General features: G+C 36.8%; 1 protein-coding gene across 1 annotated transcript in view; it reads right to left on the minus strand.

The window, feature by feature from the left end:
• LOC150088059 (centrosomal protein of 135 kDa-like) overlaps positions 1-11156 on the minus strand; it is a 507662-nt gene extending 496506 nt beyond the window's left edge. The window contains exons 1-2 of the mRNA XM_090369998.1: positions 11139-11156; positions 10341-10467 (exon numbers count right to left, since the gene is read on the minus strand). Coding sequence (XP_090226124.1) covers positions 10341-10467; positions 11139-11156 — 145 coding nt within the window. The remainder of the gene's footprint in view (positions 1-10340; positions 10468-11138) is intronic.
• Between the last annotated feature and the right edge of the window lie 8950 nt (positions 11157-20106).

The following is a 20106-nucleotide window of genomic DNA, read 5'->3' on the forward strand; positions in this document are numbered from 1 at the left end:
CAGCATTTAAACCATATCTCAAAGAGAGATATTGTTATCCATGCTCTCTGATTCGATCGGAAATGTACAGTAGCGGTAGCTTTATTGATGTCCTTAAATGCACGAGGATTTCCAGAATGGTATAAGCAGTGGTTTTAATCTGTAATCTCCTGCTGCATTAGCCCCAAATAAGAGCGTGGCTCTATCTTTTAATGCCTTGAAACCTGGCATTGCATTTTCCTCTTTGGCAATGTATGTGCGAAATGTACATTGCCAAAGAGGAAATGTATGTTATTTATCTTTATAAATACTTGTTGCTTTTACTTGGATGGTCATTAGACTCTGGGGCACTCATTTCTGAATCTGATTTTAAATCCATATTATTAACAGCTGTTCCATCTTCGATATAGCACCAGAATGCTGTTTGTGATCGTCTGTTATTTGGTTTTTAGGAGCATTAGCAACTAAGGCCATATTGCTCCGGGATATGCGGTGGTCATTCCCTGACCTTTCTGCATTCTCCGTATTTGGTGGTGACGGGCTCGAACCCCGGTCTAATCAAGAAGCGTGTGCTATGCACTGCTGCTCCTTCCCACCTGGCTACGGAGGCGCCGCTCTGTTTGTGATCACTGTTGATCTTAAGTGCATTGATCCTTTGACATGTTCTTTTATAAGCACACTGTCCTTTAAAATAATATTCACTGTTGATGCAGCGAGACCTAATTCCCTTGCAATAGATGACAAACTTTGTCCTGCTTCATACTTCTTAATCATTTTCATCTTCATTTCTGAATCAATTTTGTTTTGTTTCCTGCCACTACCACCACTTGCACTTTTCGTTGGTCACTTTCCCTTCATCATTGTAATACATAAATAGGAATGAAGAGAAGATTCTGAAAATTTGTTTTTTATATGATTGAAGATTTCAGTGAAGGGAAACACATTTCACCATAATAGCATAAAAACCCACACGGTTGCAGTTATCAGTATTATCGCAAATGCAATAAGATCGAATTTGCTACTCGTTTATAATTAGATGCATTAACCGAAAAGCCCAATAAACCGGAAAGTGTAAATTGTTTTTATTGTTTTTTTGGTTGTGACTGCCAGGAACGTGTTTTAGAAAAATATCACAAAGGCGTTCAAAATTGATTCTTATAACCAGAACATATGATAACGATGAAAGTGTAGTGCAATTTCCAAAATTTTCAACTTCCAAGGACTTGGAATGAATTACAAAAAAACAACAAAAAAAAAAACGTGTTATTGGGTTCACATTACAATATTTTTACAATACCTCCATTTATTCCTACGGGACGCAAAATACATTTATTTCCATAAGTCGAGTATTATGTAAGTTGGGGAGTTCCTGTATATCCTAAACTATCCACATTAGCTATGGAAAGGATATGTTTATATTTTCAGGCTCATAAGCATATAATGTGCCTACTGTCTTCACCATGCCCATCCATATATAACAACTTAGCTCTTAATGGATGAATTTATATGAAATTTTATGTTTTGTTCTTTTAGAAAGATTTACTAAAACATCTCAAGTTTAATTAAAATCAGACTAATATATATCCGACAATTATTATTTCTTTGTCAGTCCATCCATCTGCATGTAATAATTCAACTCATAGTGAAAAAATTTCCATAAAATTTTATATTTCACTCTTTTAGAACAATTTGTTACGACTTCCCAATTTCATTAAAATTGCACCAATAGAAATCTGGCAATTATTTATTTATTTCGTACATAGCACATAAGAGCTACCCACATACCGAATATTGTAGCTGAAGCACTGGGTATTACATTTGTTGTCATGCACTAGTTGGAAGAAAGAATGGACAATATCGTATATCAGTAGAAAGAAAACGCTCTCACTTTGCCTAAAAATCATTACTTTTTGCTCTTTTTTTTTGTCAGAAACTATGAATTATTACTATACACTAATTTGCATGAAATGTAATACACCGTTAAATATCTTGTTTACCTCTTGTTTTTGTCAGCAAAACAAAAGATATATATTACTTTATAAATTTTCATGAAACAAAGGTAATAAATTTTACTATTAGCATTAGCATTAGTAGAGGCATTTGATGCAAGAAAGCAGGCTTATGCAGCATCAGCCAAAAAAAAAAATAAAATAAAAAATAACCACTTCACCTCTCTGTTCGTTCGAAATACCTGTCCAGCTGAGCCTTAAACTTATTCAGGCCATCAACTTCCACGACAAGGGATGGAAGTCTGTTCCACAACCAACCACCCGCTGGCTAAAGGCAAATTTCTGCACCTCTATCTTACATCTGTCTTTCCTCAATTTGAATTTATGCCCTCTCAGGTGATTATTCTGAGCAAGAGGAAGAATCCCATCAGCATTGAGCATGCTCAAACCATTCAAGGCTTTATACACCTCTATCAGATCACCTCGCTGGTGCCTAGTCTCCAGACACTAATTTGCAAAACTTAGGCCTTTCTTCGTAAGAGCACCTCTTTGTTCCATTCACCAATCTTGTTGCCCTTCTCTGTACTCGTTCCAGCATCTCTACATCCTTCTTGAAATGAGGCCTCCAGACCTGTATACAGTACTCTAGGTGTGGCCTGACCATTGCCTTATACAAGGGAATAATCACCTCCTTATCCCTGCCAGAAAAATTCCTTTATATCATCGACAATACACCATGAGCTACTCTTACAGCCCATCTGCACTGCTCAGAAAACTTCATATCTGCTTGCACAACCACCCCCAGGTCCCTTTCATTCTCTACCACTGTCAGTGTACTACCTGTACTTAGACCTGATAACTCCGAAACTCTGACATGGGCCGAGACTATGGAAACAATTTTGGATGAATTGATTATGCAGGATGAAACTGTACCAGAAAGTCCGGTACAAACAGGCATTCGTTTAGAACATCTTTCCTACGTAGGCCAAAGCCACGAAGATGATTTTGACAGACACGAGGTAGGTCTTGCTGTTGCGACTTTGCGTGATGGCAAATGCCCTGGACTGAACCTATTAGAAGTTACCATAATTAAAAGAATCTGGAGCACCTGTCCCCAACTGATGATGAACCTCTTTAATGCCTGCCTACAATATGGATCCTTCCCCTCTCCTTGGAAAAAAGCAAATCTTAAATTACTCATTAAGAATCCCAACAAAACAGCAAATCAAGCAAATTCATACCGCCCAATCGCTCTACTTCCGGTCTTCAGAAAAATACTAGAGAAGCTGATTGTAGCGAGATTCCAAAAGCACTATAGAGAAAGAAACCTAAACTACAAATATCAGTTTGGCTTCATTGCTGGGATGTCTACAGTGGATGCCATTAACCTAGTTATTAATAACGTTTCAGCCTCCAATGAAAAGTAAGTCCTCGGCCTCCTTGTGGACTTCAAAGGGGCCTTTGACACTGTTTGGTGGCAAAGTGTCCTGGAGAGGTTCCGAGAGGCTGGGGTCTCCGTGCCTATTTATCGTCTCATCACGGATTATTTCCAGAATCGCTCACTTGTGGTCTCCAGTGGATCCTGCTCTGTTGTGAGACCTGTGACTCGCGGTTGCCCTCAGGGATCAGTATGCTGGAACGTGGTCCTTGATGGGTGGTTGGCTACCGAACATAATTGCACTACTAAGATGGCTTACGCAGACGATTTAATTATCCTTGTTTCTGAAAAACTCCAGACTACAACTTGAAATCCGTGCTAACGAAGTCCTATCAGACCTAGATGAGTGGTGCAGTACACATAAATTAACTATTTCTGTTCCCAAAACAAAACAAATTCTTCTCAAAGGAAAATTAGACCCAAATAGACCTCCATGTATTAAGATTAAAGAACAATCAATAAAATTAGTTAACTCGCACAAATACCTAGGAATTGTGTTAGATAACAAACTTCAATTCATTACCCATGCTAAATACGTACTAAGCAAAATCAAGACTTTGACAGGCAAAATAATCAGAATTACCAAAGGTTCTTGGGGTCTGAAACCCTCCACTCTCAAGCTGTACTACAAATGTATATTTATTCCTATTGTCTGTTATGCTGCGGGCACTTGGGGCCCCAGTATACGCAGAGTCATGGTGGAAAAAATCTTGACTCAAGCCCAGCGCTTCTTCCTGATCGCAACTTCAAGAGCTTGTCGCACAATTTCAACATCGGCATTACAGGTAATCAACAGCAAACTACCAATTAAATACGAAGTGCTGTACAATTACTTTCAGTATTGTAGAAGGAAGGGTATTGCAGCACAGTTCAACCAGTTTCCTGTTAATCTGGACGTGCCAGTGAAAGAAGACAACACTAGATTAAGAAACCAATTCCTCCAGGAATGGAAAACGAATGGAGTAATGCCAACACTGGAAGAATTACTACCTTTTTTATACCTCAAGTTTCCGAATATGACATAAAACATTGGCCCCAGTTTAACCCAGGTCTTCACCTAACTTTCCTTCTATCCGGGCATAGCAGCCTAAACTCAATTTACTCTGGGTTTGGCTGCGTCTCCTCTTTGTAAATGTGGCTCAGAGGAGACAGTCCAACATATAATCTTAGAATGTCGATATTATGTAGACATTCGATTTGAACTTCAGGCATTGACCGAAGTTTACGATGTAAATAACTTCACCAAGTTTTTAGAATGTAAAGAAAATTATCAGGCACTGGCTAACTTTGCAGACAAGGCTTTCCGCAGAAGGAAAGGACTTGCCGGCTGAGAATAATTATGTAATGTAATAAGTGTACTAGCACTGTATATAGTTGCCTCCTTGGTATTAATCGTATTGATACAAAACCTCTGATGAGGAAATTTATTTGTATTTATTGCCGGAAGGCAATATTAGCGTTCAGAATATATAAGTCGGTGTGCCAGGATCATTGTTGGGTGGACGGTGTCCTGGGACTTCGGCCTGTAATAAGGTACATAAATTGTAAATCTTAAATTGAATAAATTGTAAATCTTAAATTGAATAAATTGTAAATCTTAAATTGAATCAATTGTAAATCATAAATTGTATAAATTATAAATCATAAATTGTATAAATTGTAAGATATATATCAGACCTCATTGTAACCGAACTGGTAGGTCCTAACTATCTGTATAGTTGTATAAGTTGTGAAGATTAATATAGAAATTGGTGCCTTCAACAAATTGTAATAACTTAGTTGCAAGTGTTATTGATATACAGTATTGTCAAATGTTTGATAACTGGACTCAGGCAAGAGACTTATTGTTTATAATCATTCCTGTGAAGATGCTGGATCAGAAGATGTTTTGTTAAACCACAAATTGTAAATAATGTACAGTTACTCTTCAGCGGCGGATAGGGGAAACCCTGGAGCCCGCAGAAAATAATAAAATACTTTGAATACTTTGTCAGTGTAGTACCACAGAGTTGATACATTGCTCTGGGGTTGCTGTTTCCCATATGTAGTACTTTACATTTGTCAATGTTAAACTTCATTTGCCACCTCTCAGCCCATCTGCTCAACCTTTCCAGATCCTGTTGCAGTAGCATAGTGTCAGTAGTGTCCTTGACAACCCTGCCAACCTTCGTATCGTCTGCAAAATTGGACATTAAGCTTGATATACCATCATCAATATCATTTATGAATACAGAAAACAATAATGGACCCAATACTGAACCCTGAGGGACTCCACTAATAACATTAGTCCACGATGAGCAGTGTCCATTGATTACCACTCTCTGTCTTCTCCCCCTCAACCACCCCTTTATCCATAGCAGCAATTTGCCTCCAATGCCACACTGCTCCAATTTGTGCAGCAGTCTTCCATGTGCAACAGTATCAAAAGCCTTTCTAAGATCCAAGTATATAATATCAAAGTTATTCCCTGCATCCAGTTCCTTTGTGACTGCATCATAGTATCCAATCAAATTGGTCAGGTAAGACTTCCCCTTAACAAAACCATGCTGTGTCTGAGCTATAACTGAAGTCTTGTCTAGATGATCCTGCAGCGCTTCTTTAACCAGTGCCTCCATTAATTTTCCAGGAACAGAAGTTAAACTAACAGGTCTATAATTACTTGTGTCGCCCTTTGATCCTCCTTTGTGAATTTGGATCACATTTGCACATCTCCAGTCCATGGGTACTTCCCCTGAGTCCAAGGAAGCTCTCATAATTATGGCTAAGGGCTTGCTTACTTCCTTTGCTGCCTCCTTTAATATGACTGGATAGATCCCATCCACCCCAGGTGCCTTTCTTGTATTTATCTTCAACAATTTCTCCTCCACTTTACTCTCAGTTATTACAAGATTCTCTAGCTTACTGCCAGAGTTGAATACACCTCTGGCATTCCCCTCGCTGAATAACTCCTCATGTGTGAATGTCGATGCAAAATATTCATTCAGTCTATCAGCCAACTGAGCAGGATCATCAACAGGACCCATCGATATCAAGTGGATCAATCTGATTCATCCCCCTTCCTTCTAGAGTTTACATAAGTAAAGAACTCTTTGCCGTTTTTCTTTGCATCCCTTTCCAAAGATTTCTCGTAATTTGCCTTCGCCTGCCTAATCTCCTTTGTAACTTGGTTACAGATCAACTTGTATCTATCATAGGCTTCTGTGTCATGTGTTAATTTGTATGTATTCCATGCATTTTTCTTCTCTGCCATATGTCTCATTAGTTCATCTGACATCCACTTAGGCCTAAACCTTGAACAATATTTCTTAGTTGGTATGTAAAGCCTAGAAGCTTCCAAGGTAAGTTCTTTGAATGCTTCCCATTTTGAATTTGCTGTTGGTAACATCATCAGTTGGTCCCACTGTATAGAATTTAAATACTGTCTCAGTCCATCGTAGTCACCTTTACGAAAGCCAAAATCCTTCCCTTTACCCCTGATGGTAGTTACCTCTTTGAATAAATCGCACTTCAGCACATGGTGATCACTGCCACCTAGTGACTCCTTTATCTGCAGATTCTTAATGCTTATTTCTTATTTCTTCTTATTTGGTTTTTTTAGGAGCATTAGCAACTAAGGCCATATTGCTCCGGGAATATGCGCTGGTCATTCCCTTGACCTTTCCGCATCCTCCGTATTTGGTGGTGACGGGCTCGAACCCCGGTCTAGCAGATTCTTAATGCATGAAGAATCACTACTGATAATCAAATCAAGAGTATTACTCCCTCTAGTTACCTCCCGAACATGCTGATGTAGAAAACAATCATCCAATAAATCCCCAAAAGCGTTGCTAGTGTGTGAGTGACCAGCCCCCAAATTCCAGTCAATATCTGGGAAATTAAAATCCCCCATTATAAGACTCTCTGATTTACTGGCCCACTCTATTTCTCTGTACAATTTCTTATTATACTCATGAGAGTCATTAGGCCTATAGCACACTCCTACTCTCAATTTTGATCTCCCAATGCTTATGTCACACCAAACTGACTTGATACTGCACTGTCCAGCGATGTCAACTGGCTTCACTTCTTCGGATTTTATGTGTTTCTTAACTAATAGCTTAACCCCTCCTCCCTTCCTATCCTGTCTATCCCTTCTGTAGACATTGTACTTCCCAAATTCCAGTTCTGCGTTCTTTATATCTGTGTGACACCAGGTCTCTGAAATCCCCACAATATCTGCCTTTGATGTTTTGAGCAATACCTCAAATTCATCAAATTTATTTACTAAACTCCTAGCGTTGGTGTACACGCAAGTATACATGCAACTGTTCTTTTTCTTAGCTACCCTAACACAACCCATGTGTTTACTTGTACCCCAATGATTCCCAGCAGTCTCTGAAATATCCTGCATCTTATTTTCCAGGCTGCAGCTCATTCCAATAGAAGCAGTGCAAGAATCACTTTCACCTCTGGCAGTGGCTACTGTTAATCTATTAGTCCTTGTATCCCCCCAATTTAGCAGTTTTCCGACCCACCTAACACTGCCTCGATAGCATCAGCAAACATTCTTGCACCCTTTCTATTTAAGTGTATCCCATCCCTGTAGAAGCAGTCTCTCCTGTTAACAAGTACAGACCAGGCTGAAAAAAATTCTACCTCTTGAGCCTTGCACAATCTTTCCAGGGCCGAATTGATCGACAGGGCTCTCATCATATACTCCCTCCTATCGTGTCTGGGCAGAATTGCAGACACTTTCAAATTCAACCCTAATTCACAAGTACAGGTCAACAGTGACCTGTACTTGTTAAGTAATTCCGCCGGTCTCCTACTCTTAATATCATTAGTGCCAACGTGTAAAACTATATCACCTTTTGTGCCCTTAAAAGATGATATCCGCTCTACGTCATCAACCTTTGCCCCTGGTAGACATACCCTGGTCCTGTTTCACCTATCCTTTTTACAAAGCTTGTTTCCCGTTTCCCTGACAATAGTCACCAACAACTACTAGTTCCTTTATGCATGGGTCAGATTTTACTATGTTATGCTTGCAGTCTTCATATCACACAGTAGCCCATCAATTTCCAGTGGATTTCACCATAAAACAGTTTTTATTTGCTCTGAATTTCATTTTCATACGGATATCACATATCTGTTTGCACATGTTGACACAATTGTTCCAGGTTCTCCCTCCGTGTGAGTGGGAGAGGAAGTACCAAATTGCTGTTTCATCAGGTTGTAAATTGGTTGTTCCAAAAAGGTTGTAAATTCCCATAACAGATGAGACCTTATAAATATTCTGGCCAAGCAAGTAATAAATTCCCTTAAATCTGAAGAAACAACAGCATATCTCATGGAAAGTGCAGTTACAAATAGCGAATAGTATCAGAAATACAGCAAATTTTGAATAAATGTGATCATTGATAATTAAAAGTGCTATGACTTGGTTTATAGACAATACAAATATGGCAAAATGTTGTGTCAAACTTTTTTTTGTCACTGCATCTATAAGCTGAGGTGTGATAAGCAGAAACATTGAACATCTACATCAATTACTCCAGGATAAGTACTGTTGCTTATAAACATTTAATTTCATAACTGGAAGAACATATCATAGAAGGGAATACAGTAGCTCATTGGTACACATTAGGAAGCTACTGCAATAGCTGAGACTCTCTCTTTGAGGTATGGAGGATGCTTTTGCCAGTGCCCATTGTGAAATGTGTATGCTTACCATTAAATCACATTATTTCTTGTTGTTATTTGCTCTTGGAGACATGGTCACACTGGCATTAAATCTGAAACTGGTATTAGAAGGTGCAGAACATCAAGGTTGCACTGTAATTTTTTTTTTTTTTTTGGTAGTTATTGGCGCATCGGCTTCTGTGGCCATAATGCACCTCCCAAGGTTTTTGTAGTACTTTGATCCAAGCCCGAGGCGGGATTCGAACCTGCGACCTTTGGGTTGCCAGGCAGGCACTTTACCCACCCGGCTAGCCCGGTCGGCTGCACTGTATTTAAAAGGGATGTTATTTAAGATAAAATTTCTTTCTCGCATTTCCTAAATTACTGTATTATTAAAACAAGATCTGCTCTGATTGAAATTAATAAATCATGGACAAGACGGTTGATCCCAAACCTCCACTTGGTTAAACCAAGTGGAGGTTTGGGATCAACTGTCTTGTGATAAAAATAATTTTCAACAGTACGTCAAGAATAAAACTGCACAGATTATCCAATATATTTGTTATTATTTTCTGTGTCTTTTTCTTTTCCCTCTCCCTTTGATTTTATTTTAAATACCTGTGTATCTCTTGAATCATAGCTCAAAATTTGTCACTGTGACAATGCAGTATTAGTCACAGGAAAGAGCAGTTGACTTTTGCATGTAAAACAGCCCCGAAATCCAAAATTAAAAGGTCACATACCACTTGGAAATAGGCAATTTTTTAACAACCCAAGGGATGATACACTGCATAGAAGAAAAGTTAACATCTTCCTCTAATGGCAATGGTAAAAATTTGAAATCGCTTTACCTTTACTGACAAGCACAGTGGGTTGCAAAAATTTGCAATGAAACATGGCCATAACACATACTAAAGGTAAACCAGTTATGATGGCAGGAATCTCCACCATAATCCCCAGCAGTATACTACCAGGAGTCATCAAGGGAAGGCAGCAGATGTGGCAGGAAAATGAGCTCAATATCAATTTCTTTCAGTAATTTACATGTTTATTGAATGCAGTTACTTCTTCAGTAAATAAAAAGAAACATCATTTATAGAAATAACCAAACAAGTCAATAAAATTTCATGATAAATGATCTTCAGTTCACTATGCATGGCCATGATCTGATAGGCAGGTAGGTGGAGTAATGATAAGGGGGAGGGACGTTACCCTACCTAATCAGATTTTATCAAACCTTCCAGATTTTGGTATCCCAAATACAAAGTCCCATAGTGTATTTACAAATTTGAAATTAACAAAAAATTAATTACCTTTACATGACTCTTCATAATCTTCTTTTTGTCTTAGTAACTGCTGATGAAGCTTGTTATTTTCTTTAACCAGTGTAGCATTTTCATTTCTATATGGTTCAAGGTACTTTTCAAAATTATTTCTTTCCTACAATAAAAAAAAAATAATAAAATCAACTGTAATAGCATAAGTTAATAGCATAAAAGTAAGTTATCAGCATCACATATTCTTTTTTGATTTAAAGACATAGTTGTGAATACATATCGCGATAGTTATATATATAGAATAATTTATATTATTTAGCTGTTGAATTTATTACCCATGTTAACAGATATTAATATTATTAAGAAATACTCATATCAATACTTATGCCATCTTCTTTGGGGAGACAAACATTAAGTATAAATGAAAAAATATTTTTCTCTGCAATATATAACCTTTCCTCAGCACAACTTTATATTTGGGCAGCACCAAAATATAAATGACATTTTTCTGATGATCCATGAAATCTATCTAAATCATTCTGAAGCCCAGCCTCGCATCATTAATCACCCTCTCAACCATTACATAAATTCCAAAACTTTTAACAGTAAAATCTCATTAATACCAACTCGGTTTATACAAAGTGCTCGTTTATATGAAGCACATACCATTCCCCTGCAAAAGGATAGGCTTTTCTATGTAAATATGTTCGTTTCTTAGAAAATTTGGCTAATATGTATTGCAAAGTTCATTTTCATCTTGTGAGAAATAAATATTGTTATTTTATATGTTTAATACAAATCTTGTCACAGTTGTCTGATTATTGCTCCTATTACTTGTAAAATAAATGCCATCTCTGGCCACTTAACTCCCTGCTCCCCAAAGGATTGCACTGACTTGTTAGAATTTACTTTTGTGTAAACAAAACCAATTTATGGTAGCTATAACGTAAGTGCACTCTGAAAAACATCATTGTGAAGGTTGAGCTGTTAAATTAACAAAACAATAAAAGCAGTTTTTCTAAGAGTTTTACATATACTCCCTCACTCTCTATGGGATTAAGATCAGTTGAAATTGTTACCCCAGTTCAAAGTCTTTTGCTATAGTACAGTATAATCTACTTTTTATCTGAGCTGATGTCTTATTTTGGAACTTCTGTCTTTAAATTAATTTAAAGTTTGTTTATATTAAATCTCATCTAGTACTGTTATGGTGACAAAATGTAAATGGACAGAATTAAGCCTGGAAATTAAACTGAAAATTATACAAGAGACTGATAGGATGGAATAAAGCAAACTGGACATTGTAAAGGAATACAACATCCCTTTACTACTTTATCTACAATACTGAAAAACCGAAAAACCTTGAAGGAGTGCATGACACTGGAGAAGCGATAAAAAAACAGGAAATGAATTCGTAGTGAAAAACACAATGAGCTTGAAACAAAGCTTTTTGAGTTGTACCAACAAATGCATGCATTTAATATACCAATATCAGGTACGATTTTGCAAGAAAAGAAAGATTCGCTGTTCTGTTATGCTGCAATTCAGATGGCAGTACAAAACTACACACACTTGTGATTGGTAAGTTTTACAAGCCAAGATGTTTTAAATAAGTTAACCAACTTCCCTGTGATTATGAGGCCAATAGAAGTGCTTGGCTTATAGTCAAAATTTCTCAGTCTTGGTTATCAAAAGTGGTCAGAAGAATAGCTTCAGAAAAGAGGAACATTTTGATGATTCTAGAATGTTATACAGTACAATCTGCCCAGACACTTAAGTTGACAAATATACGGCTGTTGTTTTAACCTCCCAATACCACCAGTTTTATGCAGCCACAGGATCAAGGCATTATTTATAACCTCAAGAAAACATATAGAGCCCACCTGATACGGTACTTGATCTGTAATGTAGAAGGAGGGAACAATTTGCAGTCAAACTGAAATGTCTTGGGTGCTATCCGTAATCCTGTTATTGCTTAGGACAGTATTGCATCAAGTGTAATAATTAACTGCTTCAGAAAGAGTGGCTTTGGAGAAAATATCATTGAAAAACATCATCCAGCAAAAAAATGTGATAGCAACATTGAGGAATGGGGGAATTTGAAGGAGCATATGGATTTTGTTGGCAAATTTGAAGAGTTTGTGAATGATGAAGGTGGATGATGAAGTTGCTAACACAGCAATGACAAAACCAGAAGAGCTGCTAAGACCCAAGAAAAACAATGGTGTTTTTGTTACCAGTGACAGCGAAAGTGAAGCACGCACACTGCCATCAAAAAATTGATGCCCAAAATGCATTGAGCATAATAGAGAATGTATTGGCATTTGATGTCTGTGCTGTAATTAAAAATGCATAGAGGACAAAAACTGTGAAAACAACATTGGATTCTTTCTTTTAAATTAGATTAATTAATTAAAAAGTTAATGGTTTGTATGTGTCCTTTTATATTAAGATTATAATTCTTTTTACTTTGATACTAAAATATTGTATATCTCAAAATATATACTATACAATATTTTTATTTCTGTTAATTTCTTTTCTCTTAGTTTATCTTACATATAAAATATTTAAAAAATGTGTTATTCCTATTACTGTATTATTAGACAAGGCTTTTGCTTTTATTATTTTATTTTGTTAATTTAAATTAAATTATTTTTTGCTTAGATTATTAAATTATTTTTTTCTTAAATTATTTTTAAAAATAAATTATTATTTTTTTATTAAATTATTTTTTATTTTTGATATTATTATTATTCTTAGATATATATATATATATATATATAAATAGTATAAACAAAAAAAAAAAAAAAACAGTAAAATGTTGACACTTTTGGGGGACCTTGTTACTACAAACCTATTACAAAAAGTGAAAATTTAGGTCTCTTGAATTTTGCATTAACAAGATTCAACTATATGTACCTTTTATTTCCTCACTAATATTATTTCAGAAAATCAGAAATGAGAGTGGCCATAGTACTATAAATTGAGCAACCACATTTATAACCCTGGCCTACTCTGAATGATCATTTCTAATAGCCTTCTACTCCTACTTTTCAGCTGTCCCTTAATCCACTTCATGATCTTGCACACATGAGGAATATTTCAAATGCATTGCTAAAGTAATATCAAATTTCTTGCATTCTACTATTGTGTGACTACATTGTCATTGTAGTCATTTATCAGGATGGTCAAAAAAGATTTTCCCTTAAGAAAGCCATGTTTTAATCCATTTAATATACTATATATACGAGTGTATAAGTCAACCATTGAAGCACTAAAAATTGTCACAATATAAACTTTTATTTTAAGGTCAAATGAATCACCAAGTATAAAAGTTAGAAAGATATGAATTAACAATATGTTTACAATTTATTTTTTATATATTTTTTTACACAAGTATAAACCATTACACACCTTTTAAAATCCAAGAATTTCTTCATCTTATTCATCAGACATAAACAGTTCATGTATTATTCCCAATGAATCCATTAACTGTTTATGTCTGATGAATACAAAGACAAAATTGAACATGAACTTTTGAAGATTGGAAACTTCTTGCAGCAAACATACCAGCATATATATATATACAGGGTGATTCACTACCAGTGCAACAAACTTGCAGGAGGTGTGGGGGGCACAAAGACGAATCTTCCAGCAGGTCGCGTGAACAGCGATCCTGCTGGAAGTCAGCATTTGTGAACTGTTTCTGTTGAAGAAACCAAGTAGCAAAAGTCCTCCAGAGTGGATAATCCGCAGGCTCCAATGATTGGACACGTTGCAAATGGTATGAACTCATTTGGTTTGTTGACAGTATCCTCCATACAGTGGATTGGGAAATACCCACTCGTTGGCCTATCGCCCGAGTACTTGTACTCAGATTGCCTTCTGCAAGACATAGGACATTCTCCTCATTGTCTGGCATCTCGTCGTTCGCTCTCGACTCATGGTACCTCTCGTGAAACAACCAGTCTCAAGTAACCTTCTGTACACACGTGCGAAAATCATATGATGAGGAGCACACCTGTGCGGAAAATGTTCCTGGTACAAGTGCAGAGCGGCGCGCCCATTACAGTCCGCAGCTCCATACGCGAGGTGCATGTCGGCCAGTTCAACGTTTGAATACTTGTCCATCCTACTGCCTCAGGAACCGGTTCGCAAATGCTGACTTCAAGTGGGATCGCTGGTCAACGTCCGCTACCGCATGATAAAGGCATTTCGGACCCTGCAATGCTATGTGATTCCGATTCTTCTTTGTGCCCCCTACACCTCCTGCAAGTTTGTCGCACTGGTAGTGAATCACCCTGTATATATATACTGAAAGGACAGAATTCGTGGGATACCTTGTTCCTGTGCAATGCAATGCTGTCACCTCGCTCGCTAGTGGACGAACCCACCGCTTGGCAGGTATATAGGTACATTGCATTCACATAGATAGTAATTCGATGTCAGTATGGATAAATGTCGTGAGTTAACCGACTATGAAAAAGGGATGATAGCGGGTGGCCCAAGCATGGGTCGCTCTATCGCGGAGGTGGTACAGAAACTGCACTATCCCTATTCAACAGTATCAAGAGTGCATTGGGAATATGCCATTTCCGGGATAACATCTCATCGTGGACAGAGATGTGGGCGGAGAAAGGTGGTGGATGAATGTGGTTATCGACGTCTGTCTCGCATTGTTTCAGCCAACTGGAGAGCGACACTGGCACAAATCACCGCCGACTTCAACGAGGGAGGTGCCAGAAATGCCTCCACCAAGACCATCAGGCGAACATTAGCCACAACAGGTTATGAGAGGCGCCAACCCACCAGAGTCCTATTGTTAATACCACGATACGGGTGCCTCAACTGAGCAAAAGAACATCGGCAATGAACCTCGGATGACTGGAGACCACGGTTCCCTCTAAGCTGCACGCGTGCACAGCCACGCACTGATTTCTATGAAGTTGCACAGGTGTTTTTACTTCCCACACACACACAGCTGACATACCAGATGGCAACAGGAGTATTAGTGGAAGAATGGATATAGAAAGGGGGGGATAGCTTATGCCATAAGATTCGCTATTGCATGACATGTTCCCACATCTTTTATTTACAAATACATAGTGTATAGTGAAAAGTTATGTGTGTTGATTTTTATTTATATGAAAAAAATTATTACATTACGAATTATAAAGGACTGTAGCAGTTGTAGTTTATATTGTATGTTTTAAAGGTGAGTTTATTGTTATAAAAATAATATAAATACCATATAATAAGGAAGGTCAGCATTTTTACATTCTGTCCACTCTCCACTCAACCACACACATATACAGTAAGTGTGGGGATAGAGTACATAAAGAACGTATTGTGATCGTGAAAATTTTCGAAGTCGAGTTTTTTTACTAATTAATACATAAAAATATGTGGGCAGAATGTTGGCGGATCTACTGATCTGGATTTTTTTTTTTTTTTTTATGTATAACCAAAAATGTTTAGTATTACTTAATATTTTATATGAAAAATTAAACTTTTTTAAAATTTTTAAAAACTATTTTAATAATGCATTAAAAATTTGTGATTTTCCCTAATATTTTATAATAACTTCATTTACAAAATACAGAGAATTAATAAAATTCTTTAATTTTAAAATTTTTCAGATAAAAAATGTCCAAAAGAAAAACTGAAGATGTAAATACTGTAAGTAAAAAAAACCTGCAAAATATTTAAAAAGAATGCTTTTAAAACGAATTAATGTTGAAATTCCATCACCAAACAAAAAGCAAAGCCTAAAACTAAGAGATATTTTTCAATACAATGAAGAAAATGGTGTTGTCTTGTGTACTTTTTGTGCAGAAGCAAAGGTCACAGGAGAATTTACTACAGGAAGAAAATAGGAAGAATGGAAACTAGATTATTTAAAATGGCATCTAAGTCGGAAGATACTTATAGACACATTTTTTCAGATTTCTTAACTTGGTTATTATGTAATCTGAAAAAAGGTGGAATTTTAAGTATTTTGATGGAAATTGTAGAAGTACATAACATAAAAAAAAAAAAATGAATGATTGAAATCAAATTTTGATATGGTTAAGGTTTTAATTAATGATATTAGCCATAAAAATTAATGCATTAATGAACTCTATACAATACATTCATGAACACATGAAAAAATTTATAGATATACCTAAAAATTGGAGAAGCAAAAATTATTCATTTTAATTTGTTGAATGTATAAATTAAATTCTGTTCTCATAAAAAATATCCTGAACGAAATAAGAGAATCTACTTTCCACACGTTAATTGTAGACAAAAGTACTGATATTTCAGTACAAAGAGTATTAATTTTGTATTTTAAATTTCAAGTGAGAAATGAAACATATTACAAAACAGTATTTGGAGGTATTTTGAAGCTTACAAACTGTGACAGTATCCATTTTACAAAAAATAAAATTTTTGTACAACGAATATAATCTTGATATTCAAAAGATGGTAATGTTCACATCAGATGGAGCAAGTGTTATGTTTGGAAGGAAAAATTGAGTAGCAGCAATTCTCAAAAAGGAAATATTACATCTATCTGAAAAACATTGTGTTGCACACAGAGAAGATACAGGATTGGACGATGCATGGAAAAATGTATCTATTATGCAAGATATAGAGACGTTGCTTAGAACTGTATACACAATGTTTAACGGGTCTAGCATAAAAAAAAGGAAAATAAGAACTAGCCCAGGTTACAGAACATGATGTTGTATCTTTTAGACCATTAAATGAAGTCAAATGGTTATCCAGACATTTTGCAGTTGATGCTTTAGTAAAAAATTATGAAATATTAATCGAATATTGCAGTGAGCAGGTTAACGAATGTAATGATCCTATTAGTAAATACTATTTACAAATTTTGACAAATTCACAATATCATGTGGCATTAATTGTGCTCAATAATGTATTAGGAGAGCTTGCATCGCTTTGCAAATATCTACAAAAAAGGTGTTTAAACATTATTGATGCACATCAATATGTTAAAGCTAAAATAAACAAATTAAGAAGACAATATCTTGGAAAAAATATTTTCTGGAGTGAAAATGCAAAAGAAGTATTATCAAAAATTCAAAGTGATGTTGACACTGCAACTATAATACTTGGTTTATCAAACGTGTATGTGATCACTTAGATAACAGATTTCCTGATGATGAATTAAATGATTGGAAAGTATTTGATATTAATGCCATCACAAATGAAAGCAATAATTTTGACTTTGGGAAATTTAATGTGATGCACCTTGCAAAAAAATATTCACAATTTATTACAAAGTGATGTAATAAATGTGATGTAATATTACAAATAACGAAAGTGATGTTATTTCTAAAATATCAGAAGAATATTAGCATTAGCATTAGCAGAGGCATATGATGCAAGAAAGCAAGCTTATTCAGCATCAGCCAAAAAAAAAAAAAAAAAAAAAACAACAACCACTACTCCCATTTCACCCCTCAATTCGTTCGAAATACCTGTCCAGCTGAGCCTTAAATTTGTTTAGGCTATCAACTTCAACAACAAGCGATGGAAGTCTATTCCACAAACCAACTGCCCGCTGGCTAAAGGCGAATTTCCGCACATCTATCCGACATCCGTCCTTCCTCAATTTGAATTTATGCCCTCTCAGGTGATTATTCTGAGCAAGAGGAAGAATCCCATCGGCATTGAGCATGCTCAAGCCATTCAAAGCCTTGTACACCTCTATCAGATCACCTCGGCGATGCCTAGTCTCCAGGCTCTGTAATTTGCAAAACTTAAGCCTTTCTTCGTAAGAGCAACCCTTTGTTCCATTCACTAATCTTGTTGCCCTTCTCTGTACTCGTTCCATCAGCTCTACATCCTTCTTGAAATGAGGCCTCCAGACCTGTATACAGTACTCAAGGTGTGGCCTGACCAATGCCTTATACAAGGGAATAATCACATCCCCGTCCCTGCTAGAAAAATTCCTGTATATCATTGACAAGACACCATGAGCTACCCTTGCAGCTCGTCTGCACTGCTCAGAGAACTTCATATCTGCCTGCACAATTACCCCCAGGTCCTTTTCATTCTCTACCACTGTCAGCGTAGTACCACAGAGTTGATACGTTGATCTGGGGTTACTGTTTCCCATATGTAGTACTTTACATTTGTCAATGTTAAACTTCATTTGCCACCTCTCAGCCCATCTGCTCAACCTTTCCAGATCCTGTTGCAGCAGCATAGTATCAGTAGTGTCCTTAACAACCCTGCCAACCTTTGTATCGTCTGCAAACTTGGACATTAAGCCTGATACACCATCATCAATATCATTTATAAATACAGAAAACAACAATGGACCCAACACTGAACCCTGAGGAACTCCACTAATAACATTAGTCCACGTTGAGCAGTGTCCATTGATTACCACTCTCTGTCTTCTGCCACTCAACCATCCCTTTATCCATAGCAGCAATTTGCCTCGAATGCCACACTTCTCCAATTTGTGCAGCAGTCTTCCATGCGCAACAGTATCAAAAGCCTTTCTAAGATCCAAATATATAATATCAAAGTTATTCCCTGCATCCAGTTCTTTTGTGACTACATCATAGTATCCAATCAAATTGGTCAGACAAGACCTGCCCTTAACAAACCCATGCTGTGTCTGAGCTATAACTGAATTCTTGTCCAGATGATCCTGCAGTGCTTCTTTAACCAGTGCCTCCATTAATTTTCCTGGAACCGAAGTTAAACTAACAGGTCTATAATTACTTGTGTCAGCCTTTGATCCTCCTTTGTGAATTGGGGTTACATTTGCACATCTCCAGTCCATGGGTACCTCCCCTGAGTCCAAAGAAGCTCTCATAATTATGACTAGGGGTTTGCTTACTTCCTTTGCTGCCTCCTTTAATATAACTGGATAGATCCCATCCACCCCGGGTGCCTTTTTTATGTTTATCCTCAACAATTTCTCCTCCACTTTCCTCTCAGTTATTAGAAAATCATCTAGCTCACTGCCAATGTTTACTTCACCTACGACATTCCCCTTCCTGAATAACTCCTCATGTGTGAATGTAGATGCAAAATACTCGTTTAGATTGTTAGCCACCTGAGCTGGATCCTCAACTGTTGAACCATCAACATCCAGTGGACCAATCTGATTCATCCCTTTCCTTCTTGAGTTTAAATAGGTAAAGAACTCTTTTCTGTTTTTCTTTGCATCCTTTGCCAAGGATTACTCATAATCTGCCTTTGCCTGCCTAATCTCCTTTGTGACTTGGTTACAGACCAACTTATATCTATCATAGGTCCACGTCACCCATTAATTTGTATGTATCCCATGCATTTTTCTTCTCTGCCATATGTCTCATTAGTTCATCTGACAACCATTTAGGCCTGAACCTTGAACAATATTTCTTGGTTGGTATGTAAAGCCTGGTAGCTTCCAAGATTAGTTCCTTGAATGCTTCCCATTTTGAATTTGCTGTTGGTAACATCATCAGTTGGTCCCACTGTATAGAATTTAAATACTGTCTCAGACCATCATAGTCGCCTTTACGAAAGCAAAAACCCTTCCCTTTACCTCTGATGGTAGTTACCTCCTTGAGTAAATCCCACTTCAGCACACTGTGATCACTGCCACCCAGTGGTTCATTTATCTGCAGATTCCTAATGCATGAAGAATCACTACTGATAATCAGATCAAGAGTATTACTCCCTCTAGTTGCCTCCCGAACATGCTGGTGTAGAAAACAATCATCCAATAAATCCACAAAAGCCTTGCTAGTGTGTGAGTGACCAACCCACAAATTCCAGTCAATAT

The sequence above is a fragment of the Mastigoproctus giganteus genome, chromosome 3 (genome assembly GCF_048544385.1).
Source record: "Mastigoproctus giganteus isolate SK-2022 chromosome 3, ASM4854438v1, whole genome shotgun sequence".
NCBI lineage: Eukaryota > Metazoa > Arthropoda > Arachnida > Uropygi > Thelyphonidae > Mastigoproctus > Mastigoproctus giganteus.